The sequence below is a fragment of the Marmota marmota genome, unplaced genomic scaffold (genome assembly GCF_001458135.2).
Source record: "Marmota marmota marmota unplaced genomic scaffold, marMar, whole genome shotgun sequence".
Taxonomy (NCBI): Eukaryota; Metazoa; Chordata; class Mammalia; order Rodentia; family Sciuridae; genus Marmota; species Marmota marmota.
Genome location: NW_026000051.1, coordinates 7970843 through 7993302, shown reverse-complemented (window position 1 = coordinate 7993302; position 22460 = coordinate 7970843). Strand labels below are relative to the sequence as shown.

The 22460-nt window shown below is 45.2% G+C and overlaps 2 protein-coding genes and 1 non-coding gene across 16 annotated transcripts in view; 2 read left to right on the top strand and 1 right to left on the bottom strand.

The window, feature by feature from the left end:
* Positions 1–3748, top strand: part of Rabgap1 (RAB GTPase activating protein 1) — a 162373-nt gene extending 158625 nt beyond the window's left edge. For all 11 annotated transcript variants that reach the window (XM_015497611.2, XM_048813108.1, XM_048813107.1 and 8 more), the window contains 2 exons: positions 876–1073; positions 2035–3748. In XM_015497611.2, the coding sequence (XP_015353097.1) occupies positions 876–1073; positions 2035–2157 (321 nt within the window). In that variant the 3' untranslated portion in view covers positions 2158–3748. The remainder of the gene's footprint in view (positions 1–875; positions 1074–2034) is intronic.
* Positions 3749–5714: 1966 nt separating this feature from the next.
* On the top strand, positions 5715–5826 carry LOC125619681. Its single transcript, XR_007351223.1, has one exon. It is a non-coding gene; the product is annotated as a U6 spliceosomal RNA (small nuclear RNA).
* A 1584-nt stretch (positions 5827–7410) lies between these two features.
* The window catches only part of LOC107152107 (spermatid perinuclear RNA binding protein), a 136543-nt gene continuing 121493 nt past the window's right edge, over positions 7411–22460 (bottom strand). For 2 of the 4 annotated variants that reach the window (XM_048813118.1, XM_048813119.1), the window contains exon 18: positions 21062–21903. In XM_048813118.1, the coding sequence (XP_048669075.1) occupies positions 21809–21903 (95 nt within the window). In that variant the 3' untranslated portion in view covers positions 21062–21808. Of the gene's footprint in view, positions 9070–20254; positions 21037–21061; positions 21904–22460 lie in introns of those variants that run through there. The other 2 variants (XR_001504758.2, XM_015497608.2) reach the window with 2 other exon arrangements.

Genomic DNA, 22460 nt, shown 5'->3' with positions numbered 1-22460 from the left:
TCTGATTCTAAAACTTTAATAATGCACTTCCAGAAAATTAGGGAAATGAGAGCAAATATGTTGAAAAACCCTTATAATGCTATTACCCACCAATGAGAGTCTTTTTGTATATATACTGGAGATTCAACCTAGGAACTTGCATAGTGCTAATAAATATGTACCCAACCCCTGTGCTATACTCCCACCCGCTAATGTAGTCATTACTAGCACTTTGGTAACATGTAAAATTTCATTCCTTCTAACGTGTATTTATTTCACATTATCATTGCTAAAATTGAGCTTTTTTTATGATGGCTAGCTTTTTGTGGCTTACTTGACAAAATATTAAGAGGAACATAAAATAATGTTTATTAGTGGCACCTTATTTTGATGACATGGGATATTATTGGTGACCATATTTTATATATATTTCTGTGACCTATTTCTTTGAACTAGCATTTAGCCATTTTCCCATATTAGGAAGTCTTTCTCAAACCTTTTAGCAACCGTGTTCTTCCTTGAACAAACGTAGCACAGTATATTTCATTCTCCCAGTTCTTGGATCGTTGGAGCCCTCCCCCCTTTCCCTATCCCTAGTTCTGCAGTGAAACCTTGTAGGTAAATCTTATGTAGTCATTGCTTCCTTTTCTTAGCTGGATCCCCGGAAATGTGACTGCTGGGTCAAGACAAGAATATTTGTTTTCTTTCAATGTACACTGCCGGGCTAGCTTTCCCAGTGGGTTGTCTGCCAGTTTCCAAAGAAAGCCAGGTGTCAGAAGCTACGTGCTCAACAGAGATGCCCTTTCGTGGATCTCCTGCCCCCAGGGGAGGTGCTTACAGCGTCCCCAAGGGCTGGTTTCTCCTCTTTGCCTCTTTATCTCTGACTTCACTTACAGCAAAAGGTGGATGACTGTGAGCGCTGCCGGGAATTTTTCAACAAAGAAGGACATGTGAAGGGCATCAGCTCAACCAAGGAGATGTTAGATGAGGATACAGATGAAGAGAAGGAGACCCTCAAGAACCAGCTGAGAGAGATGGAACTGGAACTGGCACAAACCAAGCTCCAGTTGGTGGAAGCTGAGTGCAAGATCCAGGTAATGTCATTGGCACTCAGATGCATGCTGTGGGCCAGATTCCCTGAAGGGGATGAAAAGCCCCAGAAATGACATTTATAGCATAGGTTCTTTTTCATCATTTTTAAACTTTTCATCATAATCCTCCTGGAAGAATGCCTGTGCTGAGTATCTCAGTGCAGTTCAGGTCCGGAGCTGCAGCAGTTGCGCTCCCACTGTATATTGTCCCTGGACACCTGCTCTTTGCCAGGCCTGTTCTCCTGTTCTAGGTCTGGGATTGCAGAGCTAAGCCTTGGCTCATGGAACTGCCCAGGACAATCAGGAAAGGCAGCCCCAAGGCAGGAGGTCAGGAGTGGCTTGTTCCACAGCCAGAGGAAAGAGAGGACTGCCCAGTGAGGAGACAGTCTTATGGGAGACCTTCCATGTAGGAGGAGGGGATGGAGGCAGGTGCTAAGACTGGGAGAGAAGATGTGGGCCCAGGGTATGAAGCATCTCAATTGAACTTTAAAAGTTTTAGTTGGGAATTAATGGTATAATCAAGAGCTAGAGCATGAGCTGTCTGCTTCGTGGATAGAAGGGGGAGACATTCAATTAACAGACCATTGGTTTTAATAAATACACCAGACAAGAAATGAAGGTTTAGCCAGGCACAATGGCACATTCATGAAATCCCAGCATCTCAGGAGGCTGAGGTAGAAGGATTGCAAGTTTGAGGCCAGCCTCAGCAAGTTAGCAAGAACCCATCACAGATAAATAAAAAAACTGAGGATGTAACTCAGTGGTAAAGTACCCCGGGTAACAAATCCCAAGAGACAAGAGGTCTAACTAGGAAAGCTCCCCAATCTCTAGGTATTACAGACCTTCCTCTGCCAGCTTGAAGCAGGGGAAGTTTCCAGATGTAACTTTTACCTGGCTCAGTTCTGGGGAGGCAATGTCATTGACACCAAAGCTGAGATCCTCATATTCATCTTTCCTCCTACAGGACTTGGAGCACCACTTAGGCCTTGCTCTCAATGAGGTACAGGCAGCTAAGAAGACCTGGTTTAACCGAACCCTGAGCTCCATAAAGACAGCAACCGGCGTTCAAGGGAAAGAGACTTGCTGAGAGCCCGGGCTGCCTCCAAACACCTTCAGAAAACATGCCACCTTTTGTTGCCTTCTTTGGCCAGATGTGTGATTCTGTGACATGTCCCAGGACCAGAATGTACCTAATTCAAATCTGTTCACGCACGTTGGTAGGTCATTGGACCAGGGCTCCTGAGCAGGCAGCTCTGGGTAGGGCTCTCCTAACTGCTGATACCAGCAGGCCTGCCAACTTAGCTGATGCTCCGGACACACCAGAAATCACTCCTCAGCGTGACCTCCCAGGCCCTTCCGTGTAGGTCAACACCTCACCCAGCCTAAAGGCTGAATTTACATTATCAGCGTTTGGGGATCCTTCAGTGTGTTGATTTTTTTTTTTTCTAAACCTATTTTTTTTAATATGCATTATATACATGGGGGCGGGGCAGCAGGGATAAAAAATTAAAATAATTCTTATCCGTCTGTGCCAGCAGGTGGTCCCCAGGTAGTCATGAGAAGCACTTTGTTTTTAACAGGAGCGTTTCCTAGTTATAGCCGAAGCCACCTAGTTTTGTTAAACTATATGAGAGACAGGTTTTTGGTTTAGCATTATTCACATGTTTCTGATAAATTCTATGCAATTCTCGTAGTTCCTGTTTTTAGCATTAGCTGCCAAAATGATTTCCCAAGGCTGGGTGGATGATGTGACTTGCAAAGCTGGATTAATCATAATGTGGACAAATCTTATTTTGCTTAATGTGTCATGTGTACATATATATATATAAATATCTTCCCCAATGTACCCAGCTGACAGTGTTTAAATCCCAGACTAGGACTGCTGATCTGCTCAACTTACTGACATGGTTACTTAGCACTTACTTTTACTTGAGTTTTGTTGGGCCCTGCTCTCCTCCCTGCCACCGTGGGAACTGTGAAAAGGGCCGTCACTTCCAAGATTCCTAGTGTGTTTGCACAACAGGTTGTATAAGTGAGGACTACACTGTATTTATGTAAAATGTGAGCGTGCACAGGCCGTGAGGTCTCCACCCTCCTGGCCTAGTCCCTCCTGACTCGGCTTCTGAGCCCTCCTGGAATGTGTGGCTGGGCACAGACTTCACTGTCCAGATGGGCTGCAGGTTCTCATTTCAAAGCTATGATGGAGGTTTTAGCACCTTTTTTATTAAAAAGCAAAAGACAAAAAACTTTTAATTTATATAGTGAAATGCTGACAGGCTGTCTGCAAAATGATTGTCCTCTTCTTGGCATTCAGTGCGGAGGTGGCTGGTGACAGGAGGCACTGGTTGTATATAGAGACACTGGGCTGCTGTTCTGTATCTCTCTTCCTGTTGGCTGTACTTAACGCTTGCTGAGGTCTTCTGAGAAGGGAGATAACAAGTGGCAACACGCCCCCACCAACACCAACGATCATCCCCTCTGCTGCTTTCTGTGTCTTTCTTATTCAGTTATCAAAACAGCTGTAAGCCCATCTAATCCTAGGTGTGTGGACATTGTGCTAGGGTAGTTTGTGTGTCAACTTTACGAACTGAAATATAAACCAGTAAAATTGTATTACTATTTCTTTTGTTGGTTTTATTTTAACAGCATATTCATTAAATATTTTGGTACAAACAGCATTTCTTTGTAAAATCCAGTTTTCTCTTTACATGCTCCTCTTCCCTTCCTCATCCCACACAGCACAGGAGTCAGTCAAGAGAGGACAAGACTGTACTGTCTTGTGTGAGCATCAGGCAGCACCTTCTGCCCACCAACAGGCATGTACCTGAGGTATGCCAGGCTGCACGGGGGAGAAGACACAGCAGAGGGGGGAGTCCCTACAGTCACTGTGGAGTGCAGTACTTCGGTGACTGAAACAGATGGAAACCTAGGTGTCCTTGAGGTCCAGGGAGGGTCTTACAGGAGAGAGGAAAGGAAGGGTGGAGTTAGTAAGAGATGCCTGTGTGGTGAGGGGAGAGGGAATGCTGGGGCCAAGGTGCAACAGCCAGAGAGCAGTAAGTAGTTAAGTGTAACCAGGGCCCAGGTGTGCTCTGCCAGGTCTTAGGGAAACTGGTAGCATGGCTTTCTCCTCACTGTGGTCCTTCAGCATACCTGCTTCGGTCTCCCTCCCCGTTTGACTTGCTCTCCAATATCTGCCCCCCTAACACATAGCCTTTGAATGGAAACAGATCCAAATCCAGACACCACGGCTTTATGCCTTCAGAAAGAAAGGGAGCCCATGCAGGTGTTCTTATAGAGAGGCCAGGCCAGTTTCACAGCTGGGGTCCTTTCAATGCTCACAGGCTAGAGGGAATATTTCTGGGGTCTATTGCTGGCCAGCCTGCTCCATGCTTTTCCAGTCCCAAAGGTCCCATGTTGAGGAGTATAGTAGAAATCCTGATCCCTGCAGCTCTCCCCTGGCCCCAAGAAAGGATTCCATAACTCATCTTTCAGGACGGGGCCCTGGTTGAGACTGGAGAGAGATTAATAATTGCAATGCCAAATGGTAAGTACTTCCAGAGGTACAGAACCCTGTGAGACCACTAAAAGTATATTTGCAGGGCAGACAAGATGATCGTACCACAGCATTTTGCACAGTATTTTGACTAGGTGATTTGCTGGATAAAGGGGCAAGAAGATGGAATTTGGAACAGCTGTCTGTCTTGGAAGAGACAGTGATGAAATGGAACTGGGTAATTTGAGGCCACACACCAGAAGTTGGAAGGGAACCCTGGAGAGTTTTACACCAACTCTCATAGGGATGTTCCTCATCAATGCTTTAGGGAGAAAATTGGGAAAAGTTAGTTTGGGCAGGGATGACAGAGAATGGAGTCAGGGAAACTTGGTGAGTGGAAAAAACACACCAGGAAGATAAATGTAGCTTTTAAGTGCGTGGATTTGGAGATCCCTTGGGACGTGCAGGGTGGAGATGTCTGGAATCTGTGGCCCAGGGTTTCTGAACTCCAGCATTGACGTTTGGCTGACGGTGGTAAAGGTCAGCTTGTGTGGCAGTGCTGAGCAGCATCACAGGCTCCTGCCCAGCATCACAGGATGCCACAGCCCGGAAACAACCCCAGGTGTTACCAGGTGTTGGGGGCTGGGAGCAGTCACTCCATACAGAGTCATTCCTTTAATTTGTAACCTCTATAGATAGGAGAACAGAAGAGACTGCAGATAAGCAGATAAGACACAGGTTAAGCATGGGCTACACAGGCCCAGGAGTGGAAACTCAAGGGAAGGAAAGGAGTGGGCACTGTCTTAGAGTGAGGGCAGCTCATTACAGGACCATTAGATCTGGGGAGGTTGCCAGCGGCTACCACGGTGGAAGCGAGGAATGGGGAGGGAGGAGGCAGAGCCAGGCACACACACAGATATTATAGAGCCTGGCTATGAAGGAAGTGGCCAAGGGCAGCAAGTGGCCAGGGACCTGTGGCAGGAGGAAGGGCAGTTCTGGGAATTCCTGCTCTGCTTTTTTGACACTGGGCACAGTTCAGGCTGCTCTGAGAGGTGGAGAGAATATGACACAGGCCAAGCTGCATCTGGCAGCCCCAGTTGCAAGCTGAGCTGATGCAGGGCACTGTCAGTAACTCCGGGGGAAGAAGGCAGGTGCCCCCTTCAGCAGCACATATACTAAAATTGCAATGATATAGAGAATGTCAGCAGGGCCCCTGCACAAGGATGACACCCAAATTTGTGAAGCAGTCCTATATATATTTTTTTTTTTTTTAAAGGCAAGAGGTACCAGCCCCCATGTCTCTACATCTGTCAAAATTTCAAACCCTGGTGGCAGTGGGTGAGCAGTGGGAGAAGGAGAATCCATGAGGGCTCAAGGTAGGTCTACAGCATTCCTGGTTCTGAATTGATTCAACAGTTGCGAAAGTAAGAGCCTCTGCAAAGGGGGTACGGTAGGTAATTTGGGCCCCTAGTGGCTTAGGAGAGTCATTTTGCTGCTCAAGAGATTTGTGTGTGATGCTGACACTGGGACTACTCTTGGATTCATGGGGTTAGGGGCAGGTGGTAGGAGATGGAGCAGACAAACATGAAGCTTGGAGCCACGCAGAGTAATGACTAAGGTGCTTGCTTGAAGAACAGGCCTGAGCACTAAACTCCCCACCCTTCTCCCATTTTAAAGATGAGGAAGCTGGGGCTCATAGGGCCCAGGTCACACAGGCTGAGGTGTTAACTCCAGCAGGACAGCTGGTTCAAGATGACCACATGGACACAGCTCTGCACCACACATTCATGACCTTGGATACGTCTCTTCCCTCTGTGCAGCAGGCTCCGCCTGTCTCAGGTTGCTAAGCTGCTGTGGCGCTCCTGACTCATCATGTACTCCCTCCCCACAGTCACTGTGACAATTATTGGGATATCATTGCCAAATTTCAAAGTGAAGGTCTGCTTGTAGCCACACAATCTGGGGGTCCTGTCTTCCCTGCCATGTAGGACTGCGACTCTCTCTTCTGGGGTTCAAGACCAAGAAAAACAAGCCTGCCCCCTCCTATTCTCCAGGCCCCCCTCAATAGCCTGTTTCTACAGACAAGAAAGCCTGGCTTCCCCTCAGGCCCAGAAAGGCAAACCTGGGATGGAAGGAGCAGAGGTGGGCTGGCCTGGTCAGCTCTTCTTCTGGTCAATGCTAGCTAGCATGGCTGGAAAGCCAAACTCATGGTGTGCAGGGGAAAAGTGGGGCAAGCACCCAGTGCCACTGTCCACTCAGCTCCCCACTTACCTGCAGGCAGAGGCAGGAGTTTCACCCTGGTCTTGGGCTCTGCTTCCTAGGGCTGCTCATTTACCGGAAACTTGCAGGGGCGCCGCAGAGCAGGCACTGGCAGGAGCAGAAGCAAGAGCTCCAGGTTTGGAGTCCCATTGCTGCTGCCTTCTAGAAGCTTGATGCCCTTAGGCAAGTCCCTTTATCTCTGAGCCTTGGGTTCCTGATCTCATCTGAGGCTTGCCAACCCCTGGGATGGTCCTGAGGACATAACTGTGAGGGGTGTGAAAAGCTCCAGGCACACTCTTGACCTCCCACTCACTCACTGAGCCAGGCTGCCAGCTAGAAGTTTCATGTGGAGTAAACTTTTTTCACTTACGAGCAGAATTTTAAGGACCACAGACAAGAACATGAAATAAGCTCTGATCCCACTGGCTTTGTCAGGAGCCCTTCATCCTGTGTGTGAGGGAGGATCTGGTGAGACATACTGAGCTGGTCTTGCAGGCCAGGTGAGAGGGGCCAGCACTAGAACCTTTTGAGCCAGAGTCTCTGTTCCGCCAGAGTGGGTCCTGCACAGAATGGTTCAGTCCACTGCCATTAACACAGAAGCATTTATTTTTATTCATCCAAAGAGGGATAATGCAACATGTCAGGGCATTACAGACAAACTGCAGCAGCCAGACAAGAGTTATCAGTCTACAGCAGAGTCCAACATATTCAGCACAAAGTAGCCACAGTGTGGGTGCTGCCTGTGGAAGTCGGGGCAGCAGGGTCCCTTTGGGTGAAGGCCAGGCATCTCTGGGCGAGGCACTGGTGAGTCCACACATGCAGGCTGCTGCTTCAACCACGCTGACGGTGTCAAGTTCAGTCCTACATGTGACCATTGCCCCGGTGGGGCAGACAGTCCATGGTGGATGTGGTTTCCAATGTTTTTTAACATAACACACAACATAAAGTTATTGCCAAGGACTTTGCACTGCAAAATTATACTATTTACACTTGTGTATTCAGGAAAACACAATAAATAGATAGGGATATTTTAAATAGACTTCTAAAAGCTAATTTCATCACCAGACCAGAGCGAGCTACAGCCAGGAGTCGAATGCCACGTGTGTAACCGTGTGATGGGGAAAGTTTTTCTACCCACGACCACACATGGCTGCCTCCTGTACCCTGGCCCTGGAGCTGAGGAAGGGCTGAAGTGAAGCCAGACAACCCTACTCTTCCTTAAGAGGGAGCCCCATCTTAACAGCCCAGAGCTTCAGTTCACACTTGCTGTACTTCTCCACTCCTTCCCAGTCAGAGCTCTGTCTGCTTGGAGTGGGTGAGAAGCAAGCTTAACAGGCTCTGCCACCAGAACACTACAACAAAAGGCAGGAAAACCCTACCACAGCAGTTGGGCTGGGGGCCTGATGGCTTGAGGCCAACCCCAGGCCAAACCCCCAAGGATATCATTGCATTTGGGCCCAAGAGCCTCAATGTTCCTGGCAGTGCGCTTGCCCTAGCATGGAGTAAGAAGACCAGTCTCCCAAAGGAGTGGCTGGGCCCTAACCGACCACTTAAGAGACCAAAAGTTGAGCACAACAGGGCCAGATAGATGGATCCAGGGTGAAAGGCCTGAATGCAAAGATGCTCTAGGGCTCTGGTAGGGGCTAAAGTACCTGTCTGCCCAATAGCAGGTTGTTCCCACCTGGACTGAGCAGTCACTTTGCCCACCTGAGTCCTGATGTGCTGTTGGAAGAAGTCCCTCTGGATACCACTCGCCAGCCAGAGCCCACCCTCATCCTGGGAGATGGCAAGCAGGCCATGAAGACACCCACAATCACTCCCTAGCCCAGTTTCTACAGATGAGCCTTCCTCTCCACAAAATGAAGTAAATGGAGCTAAGCACCACTCTCATAGCCATGGTAGATCCCATGGCTGAAAAGCTGCCATACTAAATGAGCCAGGAGAAAAGCAGCATTCAGCACCCCAAACATGTGGGTTACATAGGGCCAATCTCAACAGGTGATGGAGGGAAAGGAATGCATCCTATAGCAGCATATCTGGTGACAGCAGAGGATGTTGGAAGCAAGGCTCACCTGGCTTTTATATGGCACCTCACACATGGGCCCACCTGGGGTGGCCAAAGCTACAGCTGAGGGAAGCAATAAGTTGATGCAGGGTCCAAAGAGATGTGGATAGTATGTCAAGGAGACCAGTGTGGCTGAATCACTTGTCTTGTCACAGACCACGAGCAGAGATCCAGCATTAGACCTGGAAGGGTGGAGAGGGTGAGCCACCCAGAAGAGGGGAAAGAGCTAGAAACAATCCAACTTTCTAAGTTACAAGAGGAGAAGAACCTTAAAGATATTCTTCCTAGCCACCTAAACTCCTGTCCCTGCTCTTGATTCATTTCCTTCAACAAATATATATATATGAAAAAAATTTTAACCCACAACTTTCTGACCCTGTTTCCCTGCCCAGCAAGGACAAATGACATTGAGCCTAGATTGAAGGCTAGCACAGGGTCACCCAGGTGTGGCCTTAGTTCTGTAAGTGACTCACAATGCTGACAAGAGCCTTCCTGTGAGGTACAGCACAGCACAGAACTGGCTGCCAAGGAAAGGCTACATCTGGTGTATTGGCCAGGGACAGGCTACAGTCTTCCAAAGCCAGGGCCAGTCTCCATCTATACCAGCCTCAAGTTTGTCATTTTCTCTTCCGTCAATCCAGAAACATTTTTCTCTAGAAAAATGCAAGGACTACTTGTAAGAGATGAGAAGTGATACAGCTGTGTCAGGTCCTGGAGCCATCCCACATCCCCAAGAGAAGACAAGAGCAAAATCCAAGGCTTACGCCCCCTGCTAGAGACAGCGCTGGACAAGACCAAAGACCACAGCCAACAGGCCTCAAGGCACGTTTTCTCTAGGATTCCTTCCAAATCCTTCACAGATTAACAGTCTCACTGAGAGCAAGCAGCACTCAGCGCCTTAGGCTGTCACCAATGTTCTCTGAAGATCTATGAATATAGCTCTTTTCAACCTGCCTAGAAACCCCAAGGGAAAACACTTTGCAGAGCAGGAAGTATGTTTACCTGGAGAAGCCCTCGTGGGGCCTTGTGCCATGTCTGATTCACAGCAGTCCCGCACCCCACACAATGTGAGGCCTGGCCCTGAGCAGTCTGTGATGTACCTAAGTGGTACCGGCTTCCACCTGCCTTAAGTAATCTGCAGGCTCCTGGAGGGTACAGACCAGCACCTGCACGCGGCACCCCAGCCTAGCACACAGAGAAGGGAAGCAAGTCTGTTCCACACAGCAATACATGCCTTGTGACTTGATTCCAAAGCAAGGGGGCATAGTCTCTGTTCATTTTTCCATCATACACCAAGGCCCTATACCAAAGGTAGATTTCAGACAAAATGTTTTTAAAACTTTGTTTTGCCCGTCCTAATGATCTTCAGGATCACAGGCCAAAAAAGCCTGAAGTGGAAGATTTGTCAAGCTCTGTCATTTCAAAAACAAAAATGAGGCACTCAACTGACCCACTAAAGCCAATGGCTAGAAAAACCATCCAAATCTCTGGGTTTTGCTTTCCAACCCCAGGACCAAGAGTTACCCATCCCTTGGTGAAAAAGTCTAGACTAAACTTAAGAGGTATAATTTGTACAGACGTGATTTCCCAAGACCAGAGTGATATTTCTGAATGCATCTGTGACTTTACCCTATTGAATACAACATCCACTGGCTGCTCATTGCCCAGAGAAAAATGCCTGCACTCTGTGGCACCTCAGATCCTTCCCAAGCTGGCCTCCATGCCTATGTGATGACATTCAAGTTCCCTCCATAACACAACTTCACCCACCATCTGAGCTATTCATTTCCTGAAGGAACTGTCCCTCCTCTTCTAAGCCTCTAGAGCTGCTTTCTCCCTAGAGCGTTCCCCAATCATTTCAGCACTTCACTCCTCTGAGGGCTATCACTGCGAACCTTCCTGAGCCCCGCACTGTATTTCAATTTTTAACCACAACTGTACTCCCCTTTCAGTGTCCCACCTGTCACTCAAAATTGAAGTTCCTTCTTGGAGGGGCTCCACCATCCTCTTCCTTAATGCTCACCCAGGAGAGGCGCACAGGAAGCCACTACAGAAAGACACATGGGCCTAGGCAGCAGATAGGAAGGTAGTTTGCCACTACGATTAAGTCAAAGGGTATGTCATCTCTACAGTCTAAGGCAAAAGATGGAAGATATGGCCCTGTTCTGGTTTTATTGAACACAACATCCACCATGTCTGAGGCACTTCTGTGCTACAATGGCAGAGGGGAGTAGCAGTGATAGACCACACAGTCTGAAAAGCCTGGAATACTGACCAGAGTGTCTGATGCTGCACAGAAGTGCAGGCTCCAGAGCTACAGTGCATCCATAATCGTCACAGTGTAACACACATGAATGACACTGTGTGGCCCATGAGGGTAAACAGACAAGGCAACTTAGAGATACCTGGCCCTGGAATTCTAGCCACCCAAAGGATGGCAGGGTTGTGTTTGTGTACACCTATAACCCTTTCAAAGTTCTGACCTAAGGCTTCAAAACCAGAGCTGCCCAAAATAAACAAAAGAGTGTGAAGAGAGAGCCTACAGAATAGGAGACTGACAGAAGATATTAATGCCACCTGCTCCTCAGGGCTTTCATATCCCCCCCCCAAAAAAAACCAAAAACTCAAAAAGCTTAATACCAGTGACTGGGGCTGTAGCTCAGTGGCAGAGCGTTTGCCAAGCATGTGTGAGGCACTGGGTTTGATCTCCAGAACCACTTAAAAATAAAGAAAGGCATTGTGTCCATCTACAACTAAAATTAGAAAAAAAAGAAAAACTCAACATCAAGAACAAAACAAACAAAAAAAACACAAATAACCCAATCAATAAAGTGGGCAAAAGAACAGATATTTCTCAAAAGAAGAAATACACATGGTCAGCAAATACATGAAAAATGTTGAACATCTCTAGGAATTAGGGAAATGCAAATGAAAACAATATTGACATTTCATCTCATTGTAGTATAACAATTATCAAGAATACAAACAATGATACATGTTGATGAGGATGTAAGGGAAAAAGTACATTGTTGGGACTGCAAATTAGTGCAACCACTCTGGAAAGCAGTACAAAGACTCCTCAAAAAACTAGGGATGGGTCAGAACCATGTGACCCAGCTATCCCACTCTTCGGTATATATCCAAAAGATTTAACATCAGCATACTACAGGGACACAGCCATATCAGTGTTTATAGCGGCATAATTCACAATAGGCCAAGCTATGAAACCAGTCCAGGATGCCCTCCGATACATGAATGAATAAAGAAAATGTGATATATATATATACACACACACACACACACACACACAATGGAATATGAGTCATAAAGAACAATGACATGGCATTTGCTGGTAAATACATGGAACTGGAGAATATCATGCTAAGTGAACATAGCCAGTCCCAAAATGACAAAGGTCAAGTATTTCCTATGATATGCAGAAACTAATCCAAAATAAGGGGTTGGGGAGCGAGGAAAAAAAGAGATAACGTCATCAAAATAGAAAAAAGATCAGTAGAGTAGATGGAAAGGGGGAGGCACTGAGGGAAAAAAAGGAGGGACAGGAAAAGGGAATAACAGTGGAATGAAATCTGACCAAAGTTTCATATGTACATACAGGAACGTAGTACAGTGAATCCCAACATAACTATACAGACCCACAAGATATTGGGGGAGAAAATAAAAGCCAGACATGGGTGGCATACACCTATAATCCTAGTGATTCAGGAGGCTGAGGCAGAAGGGTTGCCAAGTTCAAGGACAGCCTCAGCAATTTAGTGAGGCCCTGAGCAACTTGGTGAAACTCTGTCTCAAAATAAAAAAGGCTGGGGGACATGACTCAGTGGTTTAAGTACCCCTGGGTTCAATTCCTGGTACTCAAAAAAAAAAAAAAATACACTATAAATAAATTGCAGAAAGATTAGTAGAGGGAGGAAAGCATGGGAAGCTGGGAGAGAGTGCCAGGGACTGAATTAGAGCAAAATATATTCCATGTTTTTGTGATTATGTCAAAATGTATCCTAAAGTTTTATATATAACTAATTTTCAAAAACCAAAAGGGCTGCCTCTTGAGCTCTAGTCCCCAGCAGAGGTGCAGAAACCCACCCTGAATGGCTAGACATGATGGAGCATGTGGCTCTGGGTTCCTTTAGAAGCACTATAAAAAAGGAGCGGGGGCTGGGTGGGTGTGGGGGTGTGTGTGTGTGTGTGTGTGTGTGTGTGTGTGTGTGTGTGTGTGATTCCATCAGCCTGTCCAGGACAAATCAGAGGTAACAGGACTGAGACACACAAAACTGAGGATCAAAGCAATCAGTAATCTCAGCCTCCATTTTCTCTCTCCTTAAGAAGGCCTGCACCCTCCCACTAGCAAAAGACCTTGTCCCACAGATGATGAATCTAATAAGTGCTAGCCCTCACCCACATGGGGGCAGGGATGGGAGGGCATTGTTTTTTGAAAAGCAAAAGACCTTGGTGTAAAGGAACAGCCAGTACCTATAGCTGTGCTGACTGGCAAGCCCAGCCAATTGAAACTCAGGGAAAGAGTGAAGAGGTCAACCAACAGAGATGCTTCCCAGCACAGCCCCATCTCCTAACCCAGCAGAAGCAGCTCCTGCTACATCCCAGTGCTTTGCACTCTTAGCAAATTCCTCCTTCCTCCATCTTGGTCCAAGGCACTTTCAGTTGCTCTGTCACCTGCTGAACAGTAACCTGGAGAAGAGCTCTGGCAGGTTGTAGGGTGTCCCTGCTCAATCAGCAGAGAAGCCTGGCTCATGTGGAGACCTCACTCCTGCCTCCCTCTCTGCTGGGAGCTCTGTCAGCCCTCACCCTCACTTGGCATCAGCAACAGCCACTTCCTCACCAGCCCTGCCTTGTCCTTAGCTATCCAAATCAATTCTCCAGAATAATCTCACCTGTTGGCTGATGAGAATCACTGAAGTGCACAGCACTCCGGGCCTTTCACAAAGTGACCCCTAACTACACATCTCAACTGCCACCTCACCCTCTTAACCAACCAAGACCCCATAACAAAGCACTTTGTGCTGCCCAGTGGAGCATGCTTTTCCGTGCATGCAGCTCCCCTGGTAAGGTCCCCTTCTCCACTCCCTCACCAGGCAAACACCCACCCAGCTCCATGCCATCCTGATGGGAAGATTATGCCACTTGGATCAGAACTGCTGTAACTTTTAAGCCCCTTCTGTCAGGTCAGTCACATCACAGGCCTGGCGCCTCTCCTGTCAGGGAGGAGGACAGCTTCTCTAGGCAGGGGGCAGAGATAATGATGAGAGCCTACTACAGGAGACAGTTTGGGTTCTGTTCAAGCCCCAGGCATGCTCCTTTACCTTTCTGCACCCTTCCTTCTCCCTCAATGGTCTCCCCTTCTCAGTTCTCTAAGCTGAAAACCTCCAACTGCTCCTTCAACCCAACACAGAGCCTGGCACAAAGTAGCAGGTACAGTGAATGTTTTCTCAATAAATCCATATGCCCAGGAAGAGTGATGCTGTCTCAGCAATGTCAACAATCCCATCAGAGTTAGGTCCAAAATGGAATGAATCTCGTCTACACTGTCCAAACTACTGGCAGGTTTTTTGTTTTGCTACTGAGGACTGGACTCAGGGGTACTCCCTCACACCCTCAGTGTGGCACATCCTCAGTTTTTCTTATTCTGAGACAGGGACTAAGTTGCTGAGTTTGGCCTCAAATTTGTGATCCTCCTGCCTCAGCCTACCAAGTCGCTGGGATGACGGGTATATGCCACCATGCCTGGTCCAAACAACTGGCTTTGTGACCACGCTGATGACAAGGAACTCATTTCTCACCCAGCCTGCTCTCCAAAGAACTCCATCTACCCTCATGGGAGATGTGCTCTAGATCAAATTGCCCTTAAAATTGTGAGTACCCACGTTTGTCCCAGGCCTCCCCTTCACTAGCCTCAACATCCTAATCCCCTGATCTCATTTCAAGGTGCCATCAGCTTTCCTGAATCCCTCAGGTACCAACCTCCATAAGTTGTTTTACCTCCTGAATGATGCCCTCCAGATTTCCCCTTAGGACACAAGGGATTTTAGAAAGTAGAGTGACTTCTGCAATTATCTACATAAAGAAAAAGCCCTGCATCAGAGAACTTGGAAAGCATGTCACTGGGAGGGTGACCGCTTGGCTAGGGCACATGTTGAAGGTGGCCAACAACCAAAGTGTAGAGGAAGCTGACCACGAAATCATATCTCTAACAGCATGTGCCCTGCCCAGCTCCTTCCAGCCCAGGCATCTCCTCAAGCAGCTGATACTGAACATTCACTTTATTATAGTTTCAATTATGGTATGAAAAGATGATCTGTGGAAACAGACTCAAACTTGCAACTGAAAAAACTAGGCTGTCTGGCCCAGGAAGTCTTAGTTTAATGGAGGCAGAGGAAAGTCAGAGAGGGTGGGTTGATTTTTGCTTGTTTTAAGTCCTGCAGGATACAGCCACAAAGTGTAGAAAAAAGGTGAGGTCAATGCTTTAGAGAAAGGGGACACTGGTGCCTAATAGCCTTGGAAAAACAGGGCAGTCACTGCCTGAGTGAGGGATGTACATACAGCACTGCTACTTAACAGGTAGCATCAGAGTCTGCAGGTTCTGCCACGGAGAGCTGTGTGATTCGAGGCAAGTCACTTTATTTAAGCCCCATTTCCTTACTGGAAAGGGAAAAGATTTCCAGATCCGACTGTTGGAGAATTCAATACTAAACTCTCAAAACAGCAAGAAAAATGTTATTTCTTCTGAGTGGTTAAAAACTTACTAATTAGGAACCAGAGTATTTCACCACAAATAAACAGGGTAGTTAAGAGAGACCTCTATGCATCTGTCTGCGGAGCAGGAACTGCAATTCTTGCATCACTGCTTCTCCAGGAAATGCAATATAGAGTGGAAAGGGGCTTTGCAGAGTCCTGTGTTCTAACCATGCCAGGTGGCTGGACTCCTGCCTGCCTCACACATCAGTGCTCTACAACTCGGTTTAAAAGATTCCCTTTTCTTTCTCCCCTCCAGGATGACAGTGGGCTGCTCAGAAAATTTGCCAATTATCAAAGACAACAATGACTCGGGCTGGTGAGGAATACTTTTCCCTAAAAAGGATTCTGAATCCATCCCCACACACACCTACCCCAAGTGGAGACTGAGTTGGGATCAACTAGCAAAGAAGCCGGGCAGTGATTTACAGCAGCAACACAATCAGACACACACAGCAGAATGGCCTGCATGCAGCAAATTAGAGACCCCAGGGCTTTCCATGCCAAGTTCACCAAGCACAGGCCCAACAAGGGGAAGATGCAAGCTCCAGGCCACCAGAGCACCCTGATGTCCGCTGTAAGGGAAGCTCCTGCTAGTGAGAACAGCAGGCCCTGCAAACTGCCACTGCCCTCACTCTCTTTGTCCCTATCCAGGGATGTCTCCCTACACCCGCACCCCACCTACCTACCTCTCTTCCCTTTACCATGCAACCAAAACTTCACCAGCCTCCCTTCAGAGCCAAGTTTCAGTCTTTAAAGACATCCCCATAACCTTTTCCAGCCAGGAAGCAAGTATCCAGAACTATGAGCTAAGGAAAAATGTACCTCAGATTCTCATTAATATTCAAACAGAAGAAGCAGCTTTAAATACAAAAGCTTCCTCTGCTGATACAGCCCCTTTCAGTTCATCTTTCCAATTTGTTATTGTTCTAAAAATGATCCCTGTTTAAGATCAGGGTTTCTGGTCTTGGTTGTCCCCAGATCAGAAGGCTCAGGTTCCAGGTATAGCCTTCATCCCCAACCTGGTAGTCCATGACATACCTAATATAAATAGACCTTGGCATTGAATAGAGTTGACTTTCATTTCTAGATCTAGCACTTGGAGCATCAGATTTTTTCATCTGTAAAACAGAAATAATACCAACTCCAAGAAGGTTGTTGGAGAGTTAAGAAAAATATCCAGGTACGTGGATGTCCAGGCTACCAACTCTGGCAACTTGCCTTCCTCTCTCCCACTCTGCAGGCTTTAATCTCCTGACGATGGCCCAAAATGACCTAAACAGAAGGCTGCAACTAACTGAATGACTTTGGGCCATTAGCTGACACTGGAATACAGATAAAGGTAGGAGAACCTAAAGCAAAACAAAGAGAGACTGGACCCCTAGGCAATGCTGAGGATAAAGTCCTAATAGTGGCCACACTAATCCTATTCCTTCCTGAAGGCTCCCAGCACCATACATCTCCAGATAGGGCATGCAAGTTAGACATGTTTATGTGGCCTGGGCCAATGGTGGAAAGCTTTACACAACCCAGCAGAGGCAGCCATGGTCAATTGCACATGCAGCAAAGTTCTGCTTAGAAAGACCACAACATTCCTCAGGAGAAGCAAGAAATTAGGATGTTAATAACTAATTAGGGGTTGGGGGATCATCCCTCAATGTTGGTTCAATGAGGCAAAGATTCTACCAAGAGCCTCAGCTAAGGAGAATTCAGTGACTTCTGCCAGGTCCACTACCTTTTGGTTTAAGAAAAACCTGTTGACTGCAATGCAAATCCATCTTACTTTAAAAGTAATATTTATAAACTTAGAGCATCTCACAGCTCAATCTGTGTTCCCCACTTAATTCACTTCCTACCAAGAGCCAGGGTACACCTACCACCTTTCTTCAGAGTCTCCTGAATTATTTGCAGACATGTGTAAGCCAGGAATGGAGGGTAAGCTGTATACTTTATATTCAGTCCAACAGTAGCAATATCACTATCTAACCATTTTTCCTCTTGCCAAACAGCAATGTCCCAACTGTATCCAACAGGTAGATAAATAGATAAATGGACAGAGAGTTGAAAAGACTGATAAACGTTTTTTCCTAAGATTAACAGAAGGGAGGCTCATGTGATATCAAGTCTGGGTATTCCCCCCAAAATGTCAAAGCAAACTAAAGATGAGTGCAGGGATCTCTTCAGAGAAGCATCTGAATACACAGCCTTCTAAGCATGTCACCTAGGATGGGCCTCTCCTTTCTGTGGCTTGGATTAACTTGTTCTCTGCCCACCAAACACCATGAGCCCTGAAGGTCAGATTCTGGTGGTAACTGTAATCAAACACCGAGGGTTTTTTAATTATTAATGCACTGGCAGGAAACTTAAGAATCAACAGTATACTGTCTAATCTCAGCCTTGTGAAATTCTAAACATCCTTAAGTCCCAAAACAACTATTTACAAACCCTTGGCAGCAGACTGGCTGGTGATTAACTACTACAGCAGAAACATGAGCAATGCTTCAGGCCTGCAGTTTTCCTGCCACAGTAGCAATCAGCAGAGCTTTGGTTTGTGTTTCTTATGTAACTCCTGAAGCTAGGAGTACCCTCACTGATCCTGGGAACAAACACAGTTCCATCCTAAGCAGGCCGTGCACCTGCTTCTCAGTCACCTGTCAGCAGAGACTTGCCTCCCGCACATACCTTCCACTTTGGCCAAACATAGAAGACTCAGCATTTATGGAGTACTTCCTATGCACTAGGTACAGTTCAAAGCACTTTATGTGTATTAACTCATCTGATTGCCAAGCCCCAGGGGAATGTGCTGGAGTGAGAAAAATATTTTAGCCCAGATTCCCACATGGTTTCTATTCCTTATTTCTAGCTCTGCTGTAAAGCTTATATAACCTAATTTGCATTATGGTACTATTTTTAAAAACCTCCAAAGATCACTACTTCAAACATCAATGAAAGCTATTAACTCCTAACTGAAACCACAATGTGGAAAAGGATATCTAGTCTTACAACTAACTTAATTTGAATTCTTGACTTAAAACAGTATTTATGGAAGATGCTGTTAGAAAAAGAAGAGACTCATTCTTACATAAGAAGCTCTGTGCTCTGTAAATAAGCATTAGAGAGAAAACACACCAATATTGAAACTCAACTCAGCAGCAGTGAGTGTCTTGGCCGTTATTCATTTGCCACCCATCTCTCTTCCAGGTCTCCTGGTAATACTGAGCAACCCATGGACACTATATGGCATCACATTATTAATAAACAATGATGAGAACACCATGATACCATCCTTGTTCTGGATGACTTCAGAGATGCCCCCACCTCCCGTAGAAGGCACTGGCATAAGAAGAATGGGAATTACAAGAAGACCATTCACAGAACAAGCTGTTTTCAGCTTTAACTGCTCTTAATGCCCCTGGTGTTTAAGGCTCTGGATTGGTAGAAATCCAACTGCCTCAAGGAAAAAAATTTTTGCTTTTTCCCATAACTCACTACTGAATATTTTCCTCTACTACATTTACTAATGAAATATGAAAAACAGGGAAATTATAATGAATGATTAATTGTAAGAGTAAAACTTTTCCAAATGTCATCAAATAATGTGGTACAAGGCTAAAATATATTTTTCTTTGTTACACTATAAAAAATGCTTACTAAAGTATTTATCATTCATTTTGTTCAGCTCACGAATTTGGACAGAGAGGTCCATGAAGAAAACCAGAGCAGGTTTCAGGCCCTCAAAAGCGCCAGGGAGGGCTGGGGTTGTGGCTCAGCAGTAGAGCACTCACCTAGCACATGCCAGGCACTGGGTTCAATCCTCAGCACCACATAAAAATAAATAAATGAAGTAAAGATGTTTTTTTTTTTTTTTTAAAAAGTGCCAGGGAAATACATTAAGTGAGTGAATTTCCAAGTTATGCCAATTTCAGTAATGTCAGACAGCCTGCATTGTTCAGTAGTTTACAATGCCATTAACTAAATTAATATTCTTTTGCTACAGCTAACCACACACTACTTGCCTCACAAAGTAGGATATTTATAACAGGACCAATTCTAACAACAAGGAGACTCTCAAGACTTAAAATGCTTCCACTGGTTGAAGCCTAGTTCTCTGGCACCCAGAAAAGCACCTCCACACATAGTAGGCACTGGGCTGCTTGAGTAGAACTGGGCTGCCCTGGGAACTAGTCAACTCTACCTTATACAACCTTTTATAGATGTCAAAGCCAGGTGAAATGTACACACGGATTCTGTACCGGGGAGAGAAAAGTTGTTCTAGCAATCTTACAGTTAGCAATAAACAGAAATTGCTACTTAGAAACAAATACACAACATGAAATTCACACAGACACACACACACACTCTCTCTCACACAAAGTCTTAGCACAGAACATCTAACACATAATGAAATACATTTATGGAAACACTAAATGAAGTAAATCCTTATTAAAATATTTGGCCTAACCCTCACGTATTTTAAACGAACCCCAAGAAGGCTAAATGAGGTGGGAAATAAATATTCTAGCTACCTAACCTGGAAGAGACAGATGAATTGCCTTAAATCTATTTGGTCTCCACAGAAAAATTATTCAACTTTCTGAGTCTTGCAAAGTTGGTCCTGCAAATAATTAGCTTAACTCAGTCAATTATCGGTTTTCCCATAGTTACCTTAATGGTTTGGTTTTTTTCATTTTCTATTGCTTTTTTTTTTTTTTTTTTTTATGGCTTCTTGCTGTTGTTGTATTTGGACATACAACACAGATCAGAGATTTTGATTTCTCAGAGAAGTTTCTCTCCTTGAGAAATTGGCACTTTGATCTTCATTTCATATAATAGCTACATATAGAGATCCTACTAGCATGGTCACCAATCTTGCTACTTCTGAAATTCCAGCACTTGGGCCAAGAGTGGCCTGTCATTAAACTCCTCTTAGGTGAACTGCTCCTACCTACCATTTAATTCTTATATTTAAACAAGTACCTGTGTAATTTACATACATGGTATATCCTAGTTTCTACACACATACACACATTTAACTCAGTGAACGTGAAATGTCTCTCTTGAATAAAAAGCATGTACAAGGGTATTAAAACAAATACGGAAGCTAACTCTTTCACATTTAGATCATAAATTTTTTAAAGGTAATGTGATGACCTAAGTCCTAAGAGATCAAATACATCATATATGATTGTCATATATGCAGGGTGTGTTAATTATTTTTCGCTTTAATCAGAAAATAAAAGTGCTTACCTTTGTATACTGAGATCACAGCTTACAGTCACTATATCTCAGCCTATTTTATACAAGTGATATGGCTACGAAGGTCCGAGGAGAACGAGAATAAAGTGAGATAAACGTGCTGAAAACTGCTTAAAAGTATTAACCTGAAATACACAGAGGGTCCAACACCAATTTTAAAAATACATTAACGAGGTATTCCCAGCTCTTCAATTAACAATGGTGACTGATTCGTGATTCTCAAACATTCACCCAAAATTTTTAAAAAGAGAAAAAGAATTGGCTAATGCCAGCAAAATTGATTAGTCGTTTTGTTCCCCAGGTTAACAATTTGAGAGAGATTATAAATATCAGGAACCACGTCAACCTGATTCCTTGCTTTTCCATACTATTCGCTCCACCTCGTCAGCATGAGGTATGTTGGAAATCTATTGGACCATTATCTGGCATGAGGAATGGGTGCTCCCATAGCCACATCCCTAGTGAGGCGCCAGCCCCCACAAAAAGATATGGCTTCAACAAAGGAGAACCCTTAGCTTGGAAAAATAATAGTGCCAGCTGACTCAGTCAGGAATGTAACTATTCAATTTATGTGCTAAAAAAGTTTTAAAAAGTGTCAGAAGATTAGCACAGCTCACACGCAAATTCTTAAATTCTACATTGGTCTGTAAACTCCCCGACAAAAGCTACACTAAAAGGGGTTAAATACAGATATTGCTAGGTTTCCAAAGGAAAAGTTTTTAAACAGACACCGTGGCTTTGGACAAAGTATTGCTCTTCTTTAAAATGCTCAGTCATTGCTTTCAAAAAGAAGGTGTCAGAGTGGTGTATCTGAAAGCTGGAAAGCCTCAGGGTATCACATTGCTCTTAAGACCAAGACAGAGAAATTGCCATTTCAAGCCAGACAACCTGATGGTTCTAGAAGTCAGAGAAGAAATCTTGAGGGCCCAAGTGAATAATAAATGGTGCGACGCTCAGAGGCTGGCAATAGGGGCTGTCAATGAAAAAACCACCTACAGTGGAGAAAAGAGCAGAGAAGCAAAACTTTATGTTAATTTCACACAATTTGGTGAAGCCAAGAGCTTCATTTATATTTCTCTGCTCTTTCAGCTGTAAGTGGAATTTTCATTACAAAATGGAGGGGTGGGAAGGGTAAAAGGTAGAGGGACACTTAATTCATTACAGAATTTTAACAGTTGAACTTGCATGGTTATCACTTCTAACGAAAGACTGACAGCTCAATTATTTTAAGTAAAGCAGAGAAATGTAAAAGTTTGCAGCAACTGGGCAGGTTTACAACATGGTTAGTAACTTCCAACAAACAACAAAATTAAAAAAAAAAAAAAAAAAGACTTGGTAGAAACCATTTGAAATGACTGCCATCATGTTGGAAAACAGCACAGCTCCCTTTTCTCCATCAGAGAGGGGTTAAGTTCTGAAGCAGAGTCAGCTACTTCAAAAGAATTTTCTAAAGAGAAATCTCCAGGGAGATTCCAACTTGGAATCCAAATTTGATGATCAATTTCAAATAACAATACAACCGCAGCTGCCAATTATTAGTATTCCAAAG